Below are 14149 nucleotides of genomic sequence, written 5' to 3' on the forward strand. Positions count from 1 at the left end.
ACGTGTATTGTTGCATGGTGTTGAACTGTGCGTTTTGTGTATGAAAAGGCTTATTCTTTCTCTGGAGAACAGGGACGATGTCACAGCTGATGTCACCGTTTGAATATAAAGAGCTGCATTACTTCCATCAGACCTCAACACTGGCACAGTCTTCTGACCCGAGCTCCAGTTAATACAAGTGCTGCTCTGTGTTAACATCCTCATTCATATTAATCGGTGCAGGGCTCATTGGAATATAAGACAAAAGACAAAAAAAATACTGAATGCTATGCACAGAACATCTCTGAGCTACATCTTATGGAAATATAACAGTTCTGACCAACTCTAATCTTTTTCCTTTCTCACATGTGATGATATGCTACCAGGCGAATCTGTGTAATACATTGACTGATGACCTTTTCTGACCTTTAAAAGTTAAGGCGTGTGTGTACTCCTCCAATCAGCAGTTCTTACTCATTTATTTTGCCACACACACACACACACATGCTGTAGTGTTTACCTTGTGGTATCCACCATATTCTCTTGTTCACTCTGAGATTGGGAAGCAGCTTCTTTCAGTGCTTTTATCCAGTTTGTTTCTGGTTCTGGTTCTGGTTCAGCCTTTACAATCACTTGTTCAGATGTGGTGTTGCAGACCGGACTTTTTTCAGGTGATTTTTCCTCACACTGAGAAGCAGTGACAATAGTGTTTACCACAATATCATCCTGGGGCTTTGACAATAACATCCGATCACCTGGTTTCTTTGCCTGGGCTACATGTGGGTCATCGTCCGGACACCTTGACAAGGCAACAGGTGGGGCTGTCATATCAGTGTTATTTTGCTTAGAAAGGCCACTGCTCGTCTCAGAGTGGCAGACAGCAGTGTCTGTGTTGTTTTGTGACACTCCACTCTGAAGAAGGCCGGTTAAATTGACAACCCCCTGCTTTTCTGCTGCGACATTGTCTTCTATCTCGCTTTGGTCCGTCCCCTGGCTGCTAACTTTCCCTTCACCCAAAGCTGCTTTATCTTCTTTTGCGATCTCCTTAACATCAGGGCCTTTTATGGCTGTTTGTGCTACTGGGCTGCTTTGTGTAGCGGAGGTTTTATTGGAGCTTCGTAGCTGAAGAGGTTTGCACACTGTATGCTGAATTTCACACTCCTCAGTGTCAGTGCTTTTCACAGCCTTGGCATCCCTGAAATCCTTTTCCTCAGAGCTTGAAATGCTTGTATGAATTTCCTCCGCTTGGTTTGCAATGAGAGGAACATCTGCCTGCATGTCAGGACGATCTGTACTGACCTTTGATGACAGAGACATTTGTGAAGTCTCATGTTGCTGTGAAGCAGACTCAACAGATACTTCACTGTTCTCTGCTGTCTCAGATTTTTCATGCTGGTCTTGACAGGCAGCTAATAGATTACTTTTTTGCTGACCTTTACCACCTAGATTACTCACACACTCAGAGCCTGGCATTAAACCTGCATGTGACCCACCTAACCCGAACTCCTTCTCATCTGTCTCCTGTCTTGTCTCACCTACATGAGAGCAGGCTGTTACCATCCCTGTGTCAGGTGAAACACTCCTCTCAGCACTGCTCACTGTCTCATTTAAATCACTGGCAAGGTAAGACGGCGCATTAAACCCATCAACCCCTGCTGAAACCTCGCCTTTCTCTGAACCCTTCACTCCTTCCCTCCCACTGCTGTCATCACACACCACCTCATCCTTGCTTTCTGACTGACAAAAGCCATTCTCTGCTGCTGCCCCTTTCCCTCCTGGAATAACGGCAGCTTGGTTCAGACTGTGCTCAGCCTTTTCTTCCTCCTGTAGACAGCCACCGGGCAATTCCTCTGTGGGATGTCTGGTCCCTGGTTGCGGCTGCTGCTGTTGCTGCTGTTGCTGAGCAAATCTGTTTGGGTCTGATGTGGACTGCAACTGGCCTGTACTCAAATCTGGTGCAGTGACGGTGTCAGAGCTGCATTCCAGTGCTGCTGTCAGAGCTTGGCGCTTGTCATAAGCAGTCTGAATTTCACTACTAGACTCGACCTCAGCACACACCATGTCCCCAGATGACCCTGAAAGTCTGCTGAGAGACAAGGAAGAAGCTTCTGTCTCATTGTTAACTGTAAAACTGCTCTTCCTTTCTCCTTCCTTCTTTATTTCCCTTGGTGGGTCAGCCCTCTGTACTTTATGTTCATCTGGTGGCTGCAGAGCTCCAGTTTCTTTTACGACAGTTTTTTTATCTGCTCCATTACTCTGTTGTGGGGCTGTGCCCGTCTTTCCTGTCTGCTGCTTGCTGCTGTCTCCTGCTTCCTTTTGATTATTTGCCATTGTTCCCTCTTCGACCTGTTTCTTGTCTTTTTCAAATGGCATAGATGTCTGATCTCCAGTCTCAAGCGTTTCTTTCCTATTGTCCTGTTCAATGTCATTACGAGGCAGATCAGAGATCAGTGGGCAGCTGACATTTATGAGGTCATCCCTAATGGATGCTTCACAAACAACAGGTTCAGTGCTCATAGAGTCTGGCGCACATTCATCCTTAGCAACAGCAGTGGAAGGCGGAGTAAGGGGAGGCACATCTTCTTCGCAATTAGATAAAATATCTACATTTTTTGACACAAGCTCCACAGCATCATTTTCATCTGTTTTAACATCACTGTACTTCAGATCTTGGGTTGTTTCTTTGTTGTTATATCCATTCACCTCTTTGGATACAGGAGAGACATCAGCAGCAGCACCACAGGTGTCCATCAGCTCAGGCAGAGATACATCACAGTCACTAATAAACTCCAAGTGACTCAACATTGGGCCGGGAGGCCTGAGCACACACACGGGATTACTGACACTCCGCCCGATAACCGAACTCGACTGGTCAGAGGCTGTCACATCAGACGTTGCAGAATCATCCTTTGTCAGATCAGCAGAGTCAGCTGCGTATTCAGCACAATCACTAGCCTTCATGAGATCTGTGTCATCTAGTCCACTAAGAGGTGTTTCATCTAACTGGGTTGGAGGATAACCAGGGTCACTCTGCACTGTCTGAGGAGAGGATGCACAGGGTGGAGTTACAGCTTCATCAGTGGAGACATCGCACACAGGCTTGCAGGTAGCATCGTCAGCTGGAAGCACACAACTCGAGGAGAGAGGATCGTGGTTCTTTTCATTTTCTTCCTGAACAATGTTATCACTAATTAAATGAGATATCTGACTCTGGTCCTTCTTAGCTGAGACGTTAGACTCACCATCTATGTCCTCAGAATCTTTCTCCTTTAAAGAACACATATTTTCAGCACCTTTCTGTGTTTCCATCTCACCCTTCTCTGTCTCAGATATGATACTTCCTGCTGGTTGATCATCAGTAGGACATGGAAGCTGTTCTGAACAGGTCTCAGCTGCCGACGATAAATCTACAGTGTTTGTCTCCAGGTTACCTGTGTGATCTATGCCAATGTTCAGTAAATTTTCAGTCCCTGCATTTTTGTTATCCAGTTGGACATCCTTCTGTGGCTTTTGACAGTCAGTTGAGCTCCATATTGCTGCTTCATCGTTGGCAGGAGCTGGATTTGTGGGGATTTCTGGCTTATTCAAGCGGAGAAACTCCGGGAAGGTGTAGCTGGCTTCAACAACCGGATGATACAAACTCTCATGAACCATCAGGGGAGGCAGAGACGCCGACACCGACATGTTTTTGAGATCCAAAGAGGAGCTTCCCTTCACACCGTCTGCAAAGTGAACTCTGTTGCTACCTCTACTGCTGTCACATGCACACACACCCACTCCAGACATAGCAGGGCTGCTGCTGATGCTCAGGGACTGGAACTCAGCGGCACTTCTGGGTGTCCTTTCCTCTGTTGTGCTACTCAGTTGAACCTGTTGATTGTTGTCTGCTTGCAGCTTGTCTGAGATTTGTCGAGAAGGCTGATGTGTGAGTGAAGACGGGAAGACTTGGCTGCAGTCTCTTTCTCCGATGGACCACTCCTCACAAGTGCATCCCAAAGACAGCCCTTCCTTGGACGTTAAATTCTGTTCAGCACCGATCCTTCCATTTGTATTGCGGGGGCTCTGTTCAGTGGGAGCAGGGAGAGGTGAAACTGCTGCGCTACCCTGCTCCTGGCAGGGACGCAAGAGACGGTCCTGTTCAGTGCAGATGCTCTCAGGGACGGTAGAAATTATCTCCTTTCGGCTCTGTGACTTCAGCTGTGACTCGGCAACATCGGTGGGCGGACACGTTTCACTCTCAGCTGATGACACCCCACTAGCAGAGCCTCCTGGCTGGCTGAATGAACTGTGCTCTATAACCAGTCCTCCTTCTTCTCTTTCTCCTCCTCCTCCTCCTCCTCCTCCTCCTCCTCCTCCTCCCAATAGCACAGCACTGTGATCCTTACAATCCGGATCAGAGAGGAGACCAAGGAGAGAAGTATTGATACAAGCTTCTATACGTGCTGTCTCCTTCTCTGTGTCTCCCTCATCAGCAGGGAAAATCTCTGTGTCGGAGCTGCGAGCTGTTGTCTCTCCCGGTCCCTTAATTTCAGGCTCAGCCGAGTTGTGAGGCATTTCGCTGCTGCAGCTTTTCTCAGGCTGTCCCTCTTTGGCTGAGAATGCAAGCGAGCATTTTCTCTGTGAACAGATTAATGAAAGCTGAGGGATGTTGTCCAGGTCTTTGTCTCTCTCTCCATCTGCAGTGCTCGGGCACTTTTTTATTCCTGTCAATTTTTTTTCTCCTACTCCTTTCTCACTCTCTGCAACTGCTACAGTAGCTACTCTCTCCGGTGAATCACTCCTAATGCTTTCTCCCTCTCTCTTGCTTTCTATCAGTTTTGGCAGTGTGGGTGTTGTCAGTGGCAACGCACTAACCACCACCGAAGCCTGTTCAAGGGCACTCTCCACGCAGCTCTCTCCCACACAAGTTTGGCTGTGAAAGAGCAGGCTCTGATTCTTCTGTGTGAGTATTTTTGCTTCTGTGGTAACTGTAGCCTCCTCTGTTTGTGCATCTGAGCTCTTACCACTAGCTGGGCAGATAACTGCAGTTTGGACATCTGTCATGGGTGCAGTTTGGTTATTGGTTTCACCTCCGGTTACATGTTGCTCCCTCTGTGGGCTTTCACTGGAGCTGTGATTCATGCTACTTGGGGTATCCATATGGTTGTGGTTATCTGACTGATGAGGCGCCTGTGTAAGAGCCTGGCTGGACACAGGTGAACAGGCGGGGGTGGTAAGATGATCCTCCCCGCTATGAGAGGGCGATAGCTGGGGGTTGGAGTAGTAGGGCTTTCCCTCAGGACTCAGTTGCTGCATGTAATCGAACCTTTTATCAGGCTCTTCCCCATAAATCACAGACTGAGTGTCCGGCAGTGAAACTACATCAGCTGGTGATTCTCTGTGACTTTTTGCATCTGTGAGTAACACCTCTTGCACATCTTTTTCCGACTGCACTACTGCCTTAGCTTTCAGTTCAGTCCCTGTGCCCCTTTCCATCTTTTTCTTCTTCCTGTGCTTCTTTTTCTTTGCCTCTTTGTTCTGCTCTGGCTGTTTGTCTCTCGTCTGTTTCTCTGTTTTTGACTGAGTCCCCTCTGTGTGTTGGCCTCTTCCTGCCTCGGCCTCTAACAATGTGTCTTTATCCTTTAAATGAGTGCCACAATCTGTTGTTTCCATAAATGAATAATCTCCCTTTGCTTCAGGTATACCAGTGTTAATACTGGACTCATTACTTTGACTGATTTTCTTACTCTTCTTCCTACCCACCTTATTACAATCTGGAGTGTTACTTTCCTCGCTAGCTGTTTTCAGATCATGGTTCTGCTTACTGAACACAGCTTGTGTTGTTGGTTCTTTAAATGAATCTGTTGCCTTTTCTAATTGTATATGCAGGGGCGTTTGCTTCTGTTCAGCCGCTTTAGTTTCTTTTTCTGGCTTCATGTCTGAACATTTATCCAGACTCTGAGCTGCTTCAGCCTCCGTCTCTGTGGCCTCAATGTTATTCTCTGTGCCCAGTATGTAATTCCTGAAACTAAACACAACTGTGTCCATTGGACTGTTTGCTGCCTCACTGTTTCCATGTGTACTCCTGTTTCCATGGCCCCCGTTGCTATGTCCCAGCTGGGCTGCGATTGGAGGCGGTGACAATGAGTCACTGGACCTATTAACCATCACTTCTCCAGTTGTCTTCCCTACATCATTAACCATCTCGGGCGAGGGGTGAGGAGTAAGTATGCCCAGTGACGCCATTTGCTCTTCACATTCCTGGAGGGCGTCTTGGAGCTCCTGGTCTAAGAACGAGGACGTGGTAGGGCACGGGGGTCGGCTGCCCGGGTAAGGTGTGGCAGCAGGCTGAGGTGAAGGCTGGGTTTCTGTGATAACTGGGTCACAGCCATGAGGCCTGAGGCAAGGGTAAGGGTGACAAAGTTAGATCTATGGCAGGCAGACAGCTGCTCATTCCACCATGCCACAGAGCGGAGAAGCACATGCTCAGGCGCAGCTCTCAGTGATATGCACACAGTGCTGGAGGTGTGCAACACCCCAAACATATGAGTGTTATTGAACAGGAGGCTCTGTTCACACACACCGAAACATTATTTATTCAGGCATTTCACACATTTATGCAAATTTTCAGATTCACTAAAAACCCTGATTTTGCAGTTTGTAGTTATATTATTATGACATTAAAAACAAACAGCACTACAGATGTTACATTAGCACAAATAAAGATGCTCATCTTAAAGAGACACTGTCATCCAAACCTCCAGCACACAGCTAACATAGTTTAGCAGATAGGCTATAATAGCTGAGTCACTGTAAGTCATTAACTGGCATTACAGGAAAGGGCAGCACATGACCAGCTTAATCATTAGACTGCCTGAAAGTACAGTATAGATCCATCATCATCATTTAGTCATAAGATAACCTCGGCTTCTTCTCATGCACTCATCGAAATCTTCTCTACACATCTGCCCTGCATGTCCTTTGCATTTTTCTAACATTGCAGATGAACATGAATAAAGTGATAAGTAACATCACTAAGCTGTGATTGGATAGTGCTTCATAAAGTTATTCCTTATAAACACAATCTTTGCCCTCACAACACCAACCTGCCACCCAAGCCTTCACCTGGCACTCCTTACTGAAGGGCGGAGCAGCAAACAGCTGGCAGGTTTTCCTACGCAACAAGCTGCTGCCTGCCTCTGCCTGAAGTGGAACAGACTGTATCTGTCCTTCCTGCAAACTTTCATAAATCAGTCCAGTGAAAGTCTGGACAATTATTTTATTCAGATTCACAGTTTTACAAGAAATCATAATTTTTATTGTCACACTATGTTGGGTTCAAGTCTAAAAGCAAATTAGTGTGATTAATTTCAGCCCTCAGACAAAAGTACAGTCAATCACCAAAGCATGACGACAGCAATTAAAACGCACATCCAGCCAAGTCTGCTTCAACAGTAACCATCACACAGTGACACACATCCTATTTGAGTGTACGTTAGAAACATTAGATCACCCTCACATCTTTCCGTTGCACTCCATGCTCCCTGGTTTCACTCTTTGTCATCCCACACACTCTCATGGCAGTTATCCCACATCATGCTGACTCTACCTTGTATCTAGGACCACCGGTGGTCGACTGACTTCCATGTGATGCGGCAGGCTCGCCAGCAGGGGGTTCGCCTGCTCACATTTCCTGTCGCCTGAGCTATTTCTGCTAACACAGACCCACACACACACACACACACACACACATTGACACATGCAGCAAATCAATATCAGACTAACTTCCATCTTCACAGTGTAAGTTGCATAAATGTGCTTTTGTCTGACAAAAGAAAGCACAATCCATATCAAGTTCATTGATATGAATAATAAAATTATTACATAATATTGATCAGGAACCTGCATCTTTACACTTTTCCAGTCCTGACATAACCCTCAGTAGGAACAAATACAATATAGAACACAACAAGATGTTGAGGGAAAAAAGTTTTCACTTATTAAAAAGTAAAAATTAGTTTCAACAGGACTGTGTGGTCACAAATTGATTGACAGTCCTGAAACATCTGCCATCACCTTTAAAGAGATTTTTCATGCTCTTGCCTGAAAAGACTGCACTTGTGAATCTGTATGACCACCAAGTGAGAAAATTTCAATTTAATAATCATTTAACACAGATTATACTGCAGGAAGTACACAAGGAAACCAAACAGCTGCAGCTATTTATAGGATACATGTTTCCTCAGTAAAAACAAAAAACTAGTTTTTCTTCTTCCAAAGAGGTTCAGCCACGTGTCATTACACAGCAAAGTGAATCTTGACTCACATTAAAAACAATTACAATACAGTTGACGGCCATTAGTGAGGTCAGACTGCACAGATCAGTCTCATTTCCTGTATGTTTGCTGTTTCAAACTACACTCAGTCTCAGCCTTATCTTATATCATTATCATCTGCATAATAAACACAAAACGTCAGCGGTCAAACTTCACTGTGAGTGGACATTAGAAAAGGCTGATGTAAATGTGAAAAATGTGAAATTATCATTTCCAACCAACAGAAATACGACTCTACTAAAACAAGCATGGTGTGTGTGTGGTGTCATGGAAAACCTTCAATTTTAAGCAAAACTTAGGGTTCAGACATCCACAGGAATGATGGAAACAGTGACTATGCACCTGTGTGCCTGTCTGTCTGTGTGTGTGTGTGTGTGTGTGTAGTCCCTCAACTCACCCCAGTGAGGACTCCCAGATGTTCAGCTCACTGCTGAAATCTAAACTGGGCAGCAGGTCGTGGGGAAACTCCAGCTCCTCCTTGTCCTCCTGGTCTGCAGATAATCCTCTGCTCTCCTCCACTCCGGTGATAACTGGGACGTCTGGGAGCACTTGTTCCGACAGCAGACTGGGCTGGCAGGTGGAAGTCTCAGTCAGAAGTGTTTGGTCGTCCCTCTGGGTCTCAGTTTGAGCTCCGGACTGTGGGTTAGATTAGAATAATCATAGTGAGCCATTGAACATGCTGGAGTCTCTACAACAGGAGTGTGTGCACTTAAACAAGTGTGAGCATGTTGTAGGCAAACGTAGGCACACCCACAGATTAGTGCGCCAATCCAAACATCACATGAACAAACACCATCCACCCATGTGTTAAACTATTAAGTGTTGTGCGTTAAAGGTCACAGAGGCTGAACGTCTCCTACTCACACATGATATTTGACTAAACTTGACTTTTAGCCTAACAAAGGAAAGTCCTGCCTCTTCAGGTTGATCAACACTTTTATAAAAAGTTACCCAGTGACTAAGAATAACCATTAAAGACAAACCAGTCATACTAGATAAAGTCCCACATGGTTTAATTATTGCCAAGAACAGAGATCATGTCCCTTGATTTCAGGCGTTTGCTTTTAAAACTTATCTGGAATCCTTTTTGTTTTTAGTTCTGACTCTAACCACAAACACTTGGCATCATGGCAACATGTTGCAGCAATGCTCCCCTCATACCACAACACTCAACTGTTGAACCACTGTTTGATGGAATATCTCCCTCATAATACGCTCAGGAGATGCAGGTGGAAAGTTTTCACGTATTTTCCCCACTACAAACAAACTAAAGTGTGCAAATGCAGGTGAGGAAATGTGCACAGACACATACAAAACAAATGTAGCATAACACATATGAGAGATCATGTTTTCAAAGATGTTAATTCATTTATCATGCAAGCATAGATACAACAGGGTGGCATTGTGTGCAGTGGTGTGCTTTAAGGATCTGCTGAGATTTCATTCATTATTTATGAAGCAGCAGCAGACAGCATGCCTGCAGAGGTGACCATCAGGATAAACAGAGCTGTGCATGTAATCTAGATGAGATGCAGAGTTTCCACATGAACTGATTTTAACATCTTTTATACAGTGAATAATCCCAATCATTCAATGACTGTGAACATTAAAAGCAGCAGGGGCAGAAGCTGCTGTGTAAGTGACCACTAAGAGGCAAGACTGGCTAGGGTTTGTTTTTAGCTTAGCACACAGCTCTGCTAGTGCATCTGTTTCCTCACACGTCCTGTATCCCAGTCACCTGCATTACATGATGCTGAGGCCTGGAGGCCTGGTCCCAGCCAGAGACTGCTAACAAATTATACATTAAACATCTTATTACAATGCAGAAAACAATTTAAGATCGTTTTTAATCGACTAAACAACAAAAAAAAACACAAATAATGACTCCCTGCACCTTCAAATGCCACCGCTGGCTCTTGTGTCACTTCAATGGTTTTATTATTGAATGTAGATACTGGAGAAAGGTTAACAGGTAAAGCTGTGTGTGTGTGTGTGTGTGTGTGTGTGTGTGTGTGTGTGTGTGTGTGTGTGTGTGAGAGGCTCTGAGTCACTGGCCTCACCTGTGTCACCCTTACAAAGAGCTTCCTTTGTGCGCCACACTCAGCACAGATGGAGGATCTCGCTGCTTTTACTTAAACACAAAAATACTACACCTTTTATCTCTTTAGAAGTGCGTCAAACCACATTTATGGTTATTTTTAAATGTTCTAATTTTGACTAGTCTTGCTGCACCCTTTTTTTTGTCAAAAGGAGGCCAGCTACACAACATAAAACATTAAAGAAGCACAAAAGAAACCCAAAAACACAGCTCTGCTTCAGGAGCGACTGTCACTCAGCTCTCATGTCCTCCCACACCTTCAGCCCTGCATGCAGAGATGTATGTTACTGACGTGTGATGTGGTTCCTGCTTCCTGCCTGAAATCTCTCACCTAGTCACCAAAAGCAGCAAATGTCAGAGCAGGAGAGTAAACACACTGATGAACTCACAGAGCAGCAGTCAGCACAGCAGAGACAGAGATAAACCAACACTCCTTCAGCACCTTGGTGGCTCTTCTGAAGGTCTTTGTTGGGGTCAGTGTGTGAGCATGTGGAAGCTCAGTGAGGGGGGAGAACACCCCAAACTGTCTGTGACTAGTCAACAAAACAGAAAGCAGCTGCTAATGTGTCAGTGCTAACTAAACTTTATGGCTGACACATGAGAGAGGAGGACACAGAAACATGAAGCCACGTCCACTCCGTCCTGCTCTGGTTACACACTCGACAACTTCCACCGCGCTTCATGTCAGACTCACAGACACTTACCCGGCCTGGGGCTCCACCGTGCCGCCTGAAGGTGACTCTACAGTGCAGCGCAGCTACCCGTGCACCATGCTCAGTGTGCGGGCAGCCTCTGCAGGGCTCAGTGTTTTGAAGCGGGGCCAAGCGACGACAAAAACACGCTGCAACACATGCTGCTGCTGACGCTCCCTCTCCTCTCCTGTACTGACTCAGCTAACTTCCTCCTCCTCTTCCTCCTCCTCCTCTTCACTGTCCCGTCCTCTCTTCAGTCGCTGTCGCTGCCCTGTTAAATTTCCATGAGGCTGCTCTGCTTCCTGCAATGTGTGTGTGTGTGTGTGTGGACTCCAGAAACACTACACTGCCATGCACTCACACACACAGCGCTGCGTCCTGAAACAGACCTGAATGGGCTGGCCCCAGGAGCTGCTCAGCACTCTCCTCCCCCTCTACTGTAAACTCTTCCTCCTCCTCCTCCTCCTCCTCCTCCTCTCTTTGCACTTCTCCTTCTCTGGCTGCCGTGTCTTCTGGCTGGCTGCACTGACTGACTAATAGTGCCTCTGCAGGTGAACACTGGGATTTAGGCCAAGGGTCGGGTCTGCACTGACCCCCTGAGGGGGGATCAGGTTACACTCTGTAAGCTTTATGCAAACACACATGGGCCCACAGAGACTCACAAAATCCTTATAAAAAACAATTCTATGTTCAGCCTTGACCTCTTAGTGATGCTGACATCATCACCACGTCACAATGACATGACACTTGAAACAGCTTCACAATGCAGACAACCAGGGAACCAACGCAGACTAGTGTTGCAGTCACAGGGAGTCACAGCCTTTAAATATCATGCTCAATTAGCTATGATATCCAAATCACAGTTAAATAGACAAATATACCTTAAAGTGTTGACATTTCATGCATGCTTTTAAAGTTCAACTGCATTTGTGCCTTTAAATTATTATTATTATTATTATTATTATTAAAAATAATTTTGACAATGTAAACCATATAGCTGTATGTAATAATAATAATAATAATAATAATAATAATAATAATAATAATAATAATAATAATAATAATGATAAATTCATATTTTCACCCACACAAAAACATTGTACCTGTAGGGAGTCATTTTGATTTTCCTTAGGTGGAAACAGAACAACATTTTCTGGAGCGCCATCTTCTGGCTGCAATTGGGAATGACATATTTCAACAAAAGATTTTCTTTTTTTAAAGAAAAAAATGCTGTAGAGTAACAGACAAGCAGCATAAATCACCAAAGTCTCCAAGTTCACACTGAAATGCAGGGCAGGGTGCAAGGATTGTAGATTATATATAGCTCATGAGACAAATGTTGATGTTAATCCTATTAGTATAATCCTGAATTCCTCTGCTGAAGTCCTTCCAGTCACATGTGGATTTTTCTTTTGCTGTCTTTACTACAATATAATAATTACCTACACAGGGAAGGCAGGTGTAGAGTTTGTTTTTTTGAAAAAGAAAAAGCTGCAAACATAATCCATGGCACATTTTAAATAGTCGTTAAACAGTTATATTAAATCAAATGTTATCTTATCTAAGTGTCCATTAGACAGGTCTCTATCAAGCAAAGTCTGTAGCTCTGTACACTTCTCACATGTTTTGCTGTAGCAGCAGTTAGTAACCATGCCAGGAGGTGTTAGTTCTTTTAGTTTGCTGTGCTAGAAGCAGCAGCAGCATGGTGGCAGCCTGAAGCCATCCAATGCCGGCGAGCTTGCTCTTACCAACACCTCTGTTGTGCTGTTCTCGTTCCCCATGGCTCATCCAGCTGCAGGGCCACAACTGCCCGCGCCAACAGCCTCTCACATCAGCCGGCTGTAAGACACTGACAACACAAAAGACCATCAGCTGCTCCAGCATGAGACACAGAGTGAACAGAGTGGGCCCTCAAAAGTCCCACGGACTCATACCCCACAGGATTAGAGGTGTTTGGAATGAGGTTGAGGGAGAGAATCATAAGTGTGTGTTGTATTAGAGATTACCGTATGTGGACCTACCACCAGGACCAAAGTACAGACTGCATGTCTGCTAATGTGAGAGAATGTCACTGAGAGAATGTCCATCAAGAAAGGTTTGAAAATTCATCTCCTGCTGCAGAAAGCTACTGAAACCTGAATGAGAACACCTACAGTCTGTTAAATAACAAGACTGGGGTGTCTCTTGGCTCCAGTTGTGGTCAATCTGTTACACCAGGTAGGGTCACGACTATTGAAATTATTCAGGAGTATCTCTAATCCACCGTGGACAGGAGAGATTGTAAATGGTTCCGTGTTAAGGAGGGCAGCTCGACGTTGATTGATATAATATCCACTCTCTTTGGAGCACGCTTCTTTGTTGTGTTGCAGCTGGGCAGCAAACGCATGCCTCAGAAAGGTTGTTTGTGCATTCCTTGTATGACTGCAGGGACTGTATGGCAGCTCTGTGTTTAGTCAGAAAGCACTGACCTGAATGTGCAGTACTTTATAAATAGAGATCTGCCCTCTTCACTGCTGTTAGACTTTATTCCAGTCTTATGAACAATTTGTCATGCACACTTCATCATTACAACAAACACAGAGGTTATTTTTGACCTTAAATTATTATTTTTTTAGTCCTAATCTCCTCCTCACATCTTAATTCTCACTGGTGTGTGTCAGCCTCCATGCTCGCCTGCTTGCTATTTGCGTGAATGGGGTGTAATTTCAGCCTGACACTGACTCGTGTGTGAGCACTTTAACTGGCGGCAGTGTTTCGGGGGGTTTTGGCAGTACAGAAAGCACTGTGTGTGGGAATCATATGATTATGCTGATGCCAGGTCACTTGCCACCTCATCAATTCCTGTCCATCAATCAACATGAGCCATCTCTTAAGCTCCTCCTGGGGTATGACCATGTGTCAGTGCTTAGACACCTACAGTATGGGTTTAGCATTTCCTGCCCTGAGTGTGACACACACACCTCTAAACTAAATATCCAGTTGTTTAGCTAATGTTCCTCAGATGATACAAATACGTACATATTCATCAAAGCAGGAACAACAAACAGGTGAACATGGCCCACAGA

The 14149-nt window shown here is 45.1% G+C and overlaps 1 protein-coding gene across 12 annotated transcripts in view; it reads right to left on the reverse strand.

Annotated features, from left to right (window-relative positions):
* Positions 1-14149, reverse strand: part of tacc2 (transforming, acidic coiled-coil containing protein 2) — a 39803-nt gene that overhangs the window by 25322 nt on the left and 332 nt on the right. For 8 of the 12 annotated variants that reach the window (XR_003671852.1, XM_028423980.1, XM_028423979.1 and 5 more), the window contains exons 2-6: positions 12833-12933; positions 12188-12256; positions 8692-8930; positions 7568-7672; positions 500-6355 (exon numbers count right to left, since the gene is read on the reverse strand). Coding sequence is in view for 11 of the 12 variants with exons in the window: in XM_028423980.1 (XP_028279781.1) it covers positions 500-6355; positions 7568-7672; positions 8692-8930; positions 12188-12256; positions 12833-12865 (6302 nt within the window). In the remaining variant the exon portion in view is untranslated. Of the gene's footprint in view, positions 1-499; positions 6356-7567; positions 7673-8691; positions 8931-11096; positions 11466-12187; positions 12257-12832; positions 12934-14149 lie in introns of those variants that run through there. The other 4 variants (XM_028423975.1, XM_028423981.1, XM_028423982.1 and 1 more) reach the window with 4 other exon arrangements.

Source organism: Parambassis ranga, chromosome 15 (genome assembly GCF_900634625.1).
Source record: "Parambassis ranga chromosome 15, fParRan2.1, whole genome shotgun sequence".
NCBI classification, from domain to species: Eukaryota; Metazoa; Chordata; class Actinopteri; family Ambassidae; genus Parambassis; species Parambassis ranga.